The sequence below is a fragment of the Pangasianodon hypophthalmus genome, chromosome 27 (assembly GCF_027358585.1).
Source record: "Pangasianodon hypophthalmus isolate fPanHyp1 chromosome 27, fPanHyp1.pri, whole genome shotgun sequence".
Taxonomy (NCBI): domain Eukaryota; kingdom Metazoa; phylum Chordata; class Actinopteri; order Siluriformes; family Pangasiidae; genus Pangasianodon; species Pangasianodon hypophthalmus.
In genome coordinates, this window is record NC_069736.1 from 17312379 (window position 1) to 17321088 (window position 8710).

The following is an 8710-nucleotide window of genomic DNA, read 5'->3' on the forward strand; positions in this document are numbered from 1 at the left end:
CTTGCGCTGTTTTATTTTAGCATGCCATATTAAATAACATTTGAATTAATGTTATCAGAGCTGTGAACACTAAGATGCACAACCTTCCATTTAAATTTCACAAAAGCAAAAAAAAAGTCCCACAGATCAGTGTTCAAATTATTTATACTGCTGAATCCTGACTGGTCAGAAGTTGTTGATGTATTTTCTATAACAGCAGCTCTGACAGTAGTGCAGCTCATAGGTTTATAGTAATGCGCTCTTTCTAATACATTATCATCTCTATAGTAACAGCTTGTTCACAGGGACTTGTAGGACAGATGCTCCAATAACAAATTGATTTACAAAAGCCAAGAAAAACACTTGTGTTGATAGGGTTATGTCTTCTGTAAGGAGATGTTAATTTCTATGGAAGGAGTCTCCAGTGTCAGCCATTTGTAACAGTAAGTCAGAACAGAGGAGTTTAAGCCTTGCAGTTTCTCGGTAACACGAACTGCATTTTTAGTTTTTTTTTTTAATCTTCAAAACTGTTTATAGCTACTCTAATGTAAGTGATAAACTTGTTTCACAGGCATTCCACAACCTGAAAGTAACTCTAAACAGATTTTAAAAAATATTTTTTTTAAAAATGTCCTTTCATTAATAAAATAAATTGCAATTTTTGGCATTGTTGTGATGGAGAGGGGAAAAAACAAACAAACAAAAACACTAACAATAGTAACTATACACTTCAACACACTGATCATATTTTTAATAACAGCATGCCCCACCCCAAATGTTTTATATTTCTTATTTTGGCCTCACCTTAACATTGCAGGATAAAAACCATAGTTTAAGCTGTTAAAACACTGAGAATAGATAAAATAACAAACTACTCAGCCACTTTTCTACATTTTCATCCTTCCACAATATTTCCTCTTGGTTTGATATTCTTGCATTAGATTTTAACATTTTCATGTTTATTCAAACACTAAACTTTCTCTTTTCAGATGCAAAGAATCATAAAACTCAAACATTGTGGACAGAAATATCCAAATCATAAATAAACTCTATGGGGCTTTCAGGCAATTACGCTTGTTGGACTTGTGTCCATCGCGCCATAAATAAACAGACAGTAAAGAAACACTGATGTGTAAAGACTCACTTTATTAAAAAGACCACTGGCATTTTCATAGCAGGGGAAAAAAACCAAAACAAACAAAACAAAAAAAAAATTAAAAAACCAAAAACACTTCAAGCCTAGCTTTGACCCAATTATGGCTCATTCTTTTTTTCCAATCCCGACACTGCTGACTGTCCCGTTCATTACAGACCAGAGTCTCGGGCCTGAAACTAAAAACGATGGCTTAAAACCATTTTAAGAATACATTTTTAAAATGGAAAAGAAACTCGCGGTGTAAAAGAAAAAATAGGCAAAGAGAGGTAGGCAGGAGAGCAGAGACGTACAGGTGCGGATGCAGATGTTTGAAACTGAAAACTGAAAGAAGGGGGACTGCGATGGAACAGAAGTCATAATGACATCAGTCGATGGAGGTTCATCAGTTGACGGAGGTATAGCAGAGAAGCGCTGGAGTGGAGAGGGAGTGGGGAGGGAGGGAGAGAGAGAGAGAAGGGTGGAGATGAAGAGGGGTTCGACGTTCCAAATCAGTCAGCGTCAGGCGTCGGGCTCTTTCTCGGGCTGATGGACCTAGAACGGCTAAAACACACACATACAGAGGCATAAGCACAGATTATCACCGTTACACCCATTATGTACTGAAGTCATGTTCCCTGTGGAACATATCACACTATGTACACAATATACTTTACACTATACACTTGTACCATCAAGAAACACCACAATACACCATGCAGTACTAAGCAAAACATGTTTGTGAATAATTCAGTGTTTTTAAACGAGTCACGGAAGTGAAGAATCGCTCAAGGCCACGCACAGAGCAATTTCTTCACTTGAACGCTGACGGGCTTTGCAACTGAAACGTGGAAGCCAAAGCACTACATTTCCATACATTTACAAGTATATTATGGGTAATTGCAGCTGTGTGTGTGTGTGTGTGTGTGTGTAGCCTGATCCACACTCCTCGTTTCAGTGAATCATTTGGGTCAAGAACAAATCAGCCGAGTCAGAGAGTCAAGTTCAGGCTGCCGGAGATTTCCGGCTTTTCAGTATGCAAAAGAAGCATGTGCTGTTTAGATATGGAAAAAGATCTTCTAAAACACAGACATATAAACTCAAATAAAACAAAATAGCGTTGATTATTAGCCAAATTTATTTTAATTTGCCTTCAACAGCAGCATGAGCCGCTGGCCAAACGATGCAGCGACACACGTACGTATTGTGGAACAAATTTAACATTTAACTGAATTAAATCAAATAATTCTTCACTGAAAAGACCCAGATGAATTAGGTGTGTGAAGGACAGGACGATCTCACCTGTCTCTTTTCTTGCTTAAGGAGCGAGAACGAGATCTGGATCGGGACCTGGATGCGCTGCGCACTCTCTGTCTGGAGCCGGAGCGGGAACGTGAACGAGAACGAGAACGACTGTTCAAACCACAAAACACACAGACAGAACAGAGACACGTTGATATACAACCTTCACTTAAGTGCAAGACGTTCAAAGCAGAAATGAAATGGTTCAACCAAGGAAATCAATTCCAACATGGATCTTTTCTGAAAATACATAATACAAAAATCTCCATAAACTCACTTCAAACAAAGTAATGCAATCGATAGTCCAAAATATATAATTCTCCATTTGAATTTCAAATTATAATCTGCATAAGCAACTCCGTAGGTGTGAAATCACCAAAGAACCAGATGTTTATAGTGAAGATTTTGAGTGAGAAACTTCCATTAATTATAATTAATTACAAGACATTTGCCTCATAGCTCTGGTGCAAAACTACAACAAATGGCAAATTATGGTTTATAAAAACATGTACATTCGATATTTTTGCTGAAATATTCCCCTTTACTGCTGCGTTCACAACATAAACAAGCCACTCGTTCGTCCTCACTGCAACAAAACGTAAGAGTTTGCTGTAGAATTTATACAGCGTTTTATATTAGTTCAACTTTAAAGGAAAATTGGACACTGTGGTTTTTCTTCCATTTTTGGGTGCCAAGTGGAGACCAAATGCAGGTTTCAGAAGACAGCACTTAGCTTGGACAGCACTTAGCTTGGACAGCACTTAGCTTGGACAGCACTTAGCTTGGACAGCACTTAGCTTGGACAGCACTTAGCTTGGACAGCACTTAGCTTGGACAGCACTTAGCTGTGGGACCAGGCGAAACTCGATTGTCGCTCATCACTGTATTGTTTGATGTTATTACAAGAAAAGTAGCTCCGTGTCTCACACACACAGAATATTAATCTGTCGCATCATAAAATAAAAATTATAATTCCTCATCTGAAATAAGTGCTAAACACTCCCATGCTCATGAACAGAGTGTGTGGGTCGTACCTGGTCCTGCGGACTGGTGTTCTGGACCTCCTGGCAGGACTTCTGGATCGGCGCACAGGGGAACGAGAGCGTCGAACTGGGGTTCGGGATTTGGAGCGACCCGGGGATGCCGACCTAAACACACACACACACTAAACATTTAGCTGACTAGCTTCCATGGAAAGATCTAGGAGCTGTGATGGATCAGCTGTTGACAGCTATAAAGTACAAAGCACAGCAGAACTCACCTGCTCCGCCTTCTGGAGTAGGATGGAGAGCGATATCTCCTGCAACACACACACACACACACACACACACACACACACACACACACACACACACACACACGATCAGTACGCCGAGAGCCTTCAAGTCAACATCACATCCCAGTAGAATTAGTCTCTGAAACAGTGAGACAGTAAAAACGTGTACAGCGTTCTTACCGCTCGTTGCTACGGCTGCGAGAGTGGTAGCGACGACCACGAGATCTGGACCGAGAGCGAGACCTGAAAAGACAATTTTTAAAAATGAGCTACTGTTGTGCAGTTGTACACAGATATTTCAGAACTAGCTCCTTTAAAGTTTCACTAAATGTTTGGGGCTGCAGTTCTTGTGATTAAAGCTCACACACTCCAAATAAACAGTTATGATAAAGTAACAACAGGAAGTGTTTTATTCCTCTTATAACACAGCATTTTGTCAGAGCTAACAATTTATTTATAACAGAATGACATGGACTTCGGAGTTACATTTGTCAGATGAGACATTAGACACGTGTGTGTGTGTGTGTACCTGCTGCGTCTGCCGCCTCTCTTGTTGTAGCGGTAGCAGTCGTAGGCGTAGTGGCCAGTCTCTCCGCACTGGTAGCAGCGGTCATTTGGATCAAACTGTCTGCGGCTTGGCCGACCGAAGCGGGACTTCCGGGACATTCCGTTTGACATCTCGACGCGGATGCGGGCCCCGCAGAGCATTCTGGGAAAGAGAAAGAAGTCACATGTCACATGTAATATCACATGCCATGGCCATGCCATTTAGAATTTTACCATTTAGAAATCAAAAATATTTCTCCCTTAATAGAGATATTTTCCAAGAAACACTTAAATACTTCTAGAGTTGGCACATATTTATATATAAATATATATAAAATACGCAGGGAAGATGCTCATCGGATTCCGCAATCAACTCCGAGAGATTTTTTAACCAGTTTAACTGGAAATATTTATCCAATATTTAGACCAAAATTTGGAACTCGAGTCATCACTGTAAGCAAACGTTCAACTAAAGCTACGGCACTAAGAAATCGAGCCATGCTAGGTCACTTAAAACTTTTTTTTTTTTTAATTAAAAGTTCACTGGGAATGTTGCCTTGTGTTTTGTGGTTATCATATTTCATTAACAGTCTCATTGAAATACGAGTCTCCTGAAAATAGGTCACCTGTGTGACGTAACTGAAGCTTTAAGAAGATACATCAATGTCTTTTTTTTTTTTTTTTTGCGTAAAAATGCATTTCCCTCCCGTTATGTTCTTCTAAATGTAGACATGTTATGCATTTACACTCAAAAGCACACCTGTAAGAATAAAAACTACACTGTTTGGGGTTGTATAAGAACATGAAACGTCATGGGGAAACGTTGGCAGATATTAAACTCAAGCCGACTCACTTTCCGTCCATGCCCTTCACGGCGTCCTCGGCATCTCTGGAGTCTTCGTACTCGACAAAAGCGAAGCCAGGAGGGTTCCGCGCCACCCAGACGCTCCGCAGAGGCCCGTAGTAGCTGAACGCACGCTCCAGCTCGCCCTTCGCCGCGCCATTGCCCAGGTCACCCACATACACCTTACAGTCCAGGGAACTCCGTGACGAGTAAGACATCTCGAACCTGCAACCTGGACGAGTTACAGCAACTTAAAACCACATCTCTACATTCTCAAAGCTTTCAACATCATCCCCAATGTTTGCCTCTTGCTGTTGTGCGAGTCACAGCATTAACGTGTCTGATATCCATCTCTGGGTCACACACTTAAAAACCGACGTGCAGGAGACAAATGGCTGTTATTTCTAAACCCACATCCAGCTTAGACAGAATTAAAACTGAACGTTTAAAAGTCGAGATGGCCTGAAACGTTTCAAGAAACAATATTAAGCCGATAAAGCCGGGTGACGACAATATCGCCAAATTCGTAAACGGCGAACTTGAGAGACGTAATTTTAAACAGCTAAAAGAACAGGCTAAAACAAGCCAAATATGTGCATTTCATTTATTTCACAAATAAAAAAGTAACTGATTATATAATAACTGATTTACGTAGCTAGTGATTTTTAGGCTACAAATAAATGAGCGACAGCAGCAGGAACATAAATATGTACATTCCTTATGCTGTGTTTTGAGTTAGAGCTGGGAAATGTGATGAAATATCAATATTGTGGTCAATGATAAAAAAAAAAAAAAAAAAAAAACACATTGTGCATATCATTATGTCTTTCTGTAACACGTTTTTTTTTTTTTTTTTAACTCTGATGAGAAGCAGGCGACTTGATGTTAAAGTTTTTGTACGGTTTTAACTCTCACTGAAAAATTATAACATCTTTACAGGTTCTTTTTCTAGGTTTCTTCCTTTTCAGTTCTAATTTATTTCTGTAGATATTAAACTCAGTTGCGAACCTTGTGAACCTATATATTTAAGCAATATCGCACGAGCAAGAGTGCGGCTATACCGAATATCGTAAGTGATCGCAGCCGTGCCGATTATTCAGTATAATCTCACGACTATGAGCGCGATACTGCTTTTATACAAGTTCTATGAAATGTGAAATTAATACTGAGTGACATTTCAGACACAGTGTGACCAAACGTTTTGTTTATTTTTTTCTCTGCTAGCAGATAGAGATCCTGAAGAAGCTACACTCACTGTACAGCACATCAGCTAGCTAGCTCACATGGATCTGTACATTCCCATTAAAAGGTACAGGAGGAAATATAATTATTCTTGGAAACCGACTCGACCAATCACATTAGTGGACGGGAACTAACTTTCGGATAAAAACCTCATGCATCTTCATACATATTGTGATATCGCAGAAATGTCTTCTCGTATCGTGATATTTTGATCACATCGTCCTACTCTAATATAAGCAAGAAAAGCTAGACGAGATGTCAAAGATTACACGCGCAGGCATTTATGAGCCATTTAGTTATTACAGCATAAAGAAGGAAATCATTCAATCTAACTTGTGTTTGTTTTAACTTTACTAGACGGAGATAGTCTTCCTGGAGTGTCTTTACATTGAAGAAAAAGTGCGAAATCTTTAACTGTTTAAAAAAAATCTTTACCATCATCATGTCAGTTCAGACAGGAAACGCGTTACCTGGAGTTATTTACACCGATCGCTTTATAGAAAGCGAAATATGTCGTAATCTTTACAGACGAGTATACACACACACACACACACACACAGCGGGTAAACGTTTATCGACACTGGGTGTGGGGACGGGATTTTTTCCCCCCAGAACAAGAACACTCAAAAAAATACACATAAAGAGAATTTACAAAACCTATCCACTGTTACAATCCTGATAACGCCAAAGGAAATAAACCGAAAGAAAAAAAAAATACAGAAACAAACCAAATATGATCAGGGGAATAAAGTAAAACAAATTAACAAGAGAAAAGGTTGCAGATATTCGAAACAATCGTTTTGCTCTTTGATTTCTTGCACCTTTTAGAGTGGGGCGAGATTAACATGTATATCTCTGGGATTTTGATATTTACCTCATTTCAGGAGATAAAACGAAAATCCCAGAGATATTAATGCTAATATTTACCTCAGCTCAGGAGGTAAAACTAATCCTGTCCAAACAGGGCTCACGATATCAGGCCAGTAATTTAAAAAATTATGGAATTAGAAGGTGAATGTGAGACAAATTACACGTCTTTTAGATACAAACAAACCTTTTTTCTACATTATTACTACTAAAACAGAAGAATTCAATGGACCCCATGTGTGATGTTTTGCATTTTTGTGCAATATTTTAATATTATTATATTATTACGGTGTTCTAGCCACTGTTCAACGCTGCTATTTATTAACTAACAACTTGTAAATTAAATATAGCTAAAAAATTATTGTAGAAATGTTTGTAGATTAAAAAAAAAAACAGTTAGCCGGTTAGCATGAAGCTAATAACGCCACTGAATATTTAAACTCGCTAGTCAGAGCTGAGTTTAGCCAACATGCTAACAGCCTCTTTGTTCGTCACCTGGCTGTAAAATCCAACATTTTATGCTTTTTTTGCAGATTAACTCAGCCATCCAACAGTAAAAGTCACATTTATTATCAGAAAATGTGTCAGGTTTTGTTTTTTTCGGTCTTGTTTGTTCATTTAATTCAATTTCCTGACTAATTTATGGAGTATCAGGGCAACCATTTACCGAACAATTTGTTGTTGTTTTTTTAATAAAACCACAAAGTGCAAGTTGGTCTTGTTAAAAAAAGATTTTAAAGATACTACATGTATCATTTGTTTTAATAATCCGTTGGTTTCGGTTTATTTCTAATGCAGAACATCCTATCGAGTCACATATTATAACCTGGTCCCAAATGGCTGCGTGCTCCCTAAACGAGTACGCTGCGTTAAGACAAGAAATAATGGCGCTCGCGCACTCTGTAGTGCACTATGTAGTGAAGTGGGCAGCCGTTTGGAACACAGCCTCCGACTCTCACTACTCACTCTGCACACTGTAGTGCGGTTTTGCACTAAACTGAACGCAAACTAAATCAATAAAAACGCGCGCTACTCTGAGTCAGTGTGGTCAATTACATTTGTATGTGATAAACAAAGTTATATCTAAGACAAATCCAAAAAACAACTGAAACAAATAATAATTAAAAACAACAATGGCGACGTTTAAATCGCGCGTGCTAGTTAGCTTAGCTTTTAGCTTAGCTTAGGGACAGGCGTACTTGTCGGCCTCGAGCTCCGCGACGCAGCGCGCGCGTGAACGTGTGTTTCCGGTTGAGCACGCGAACTCTATCTGAAACCGCAGTACACGCAGAACCGGTCATAAACACAAGAACGATGTGTAAAGCACCGCGGGGAATAACTGTGTTCCTTTTAGAGTCGATTTTTATTTTAGTTTCTTACCGTCTTCTACTCGTCTCAAGCGTCACATTCACTCACACACGCACGCACGCGCTCTCTCGCTCTCGTTTCCCGGAAGTGCAAGCGATGGTTTCCAAAGCTGAGCGCGCGCTTTCGTGACGAAATCGAAGAGGCGGGGCTTTAT

General features: G+C 39.4%; 1 protein-coding gene across 1 annotated transcript; it reads right to left on the reverse strand.

Moving 5' to 3' along the window:
* Window positions 1-1105: 1105 nt before the first annotated feature.
* On the reverse strand, window positions 1106-8710 carry srsf7a (serine and arginine rich splicing factor 7a). The gene is made up of 8 exons (XM_026921786.3): window positions 8569-8710; window positions 5089-5311; window positions 4219-4398; window positions 3870-3932; window positions 3675-3713; window positions 3448-3561; window positions 2414-2524; window positions 1106-1675 (listed from the first exon to the last, which is right to left on the reverse strand). The coding sequence occupies exons 2-8, from the start codon at window positions 5295-5297 to the stop codon at window positions 1624-1626; spliced, it is 768 nt and encodes a 255-aa protein (XP_026777587.1). The 5' UTR covers window positions 5298-5311; window positions 8569-8710; the 3' UTR covers window positions 1106-1623.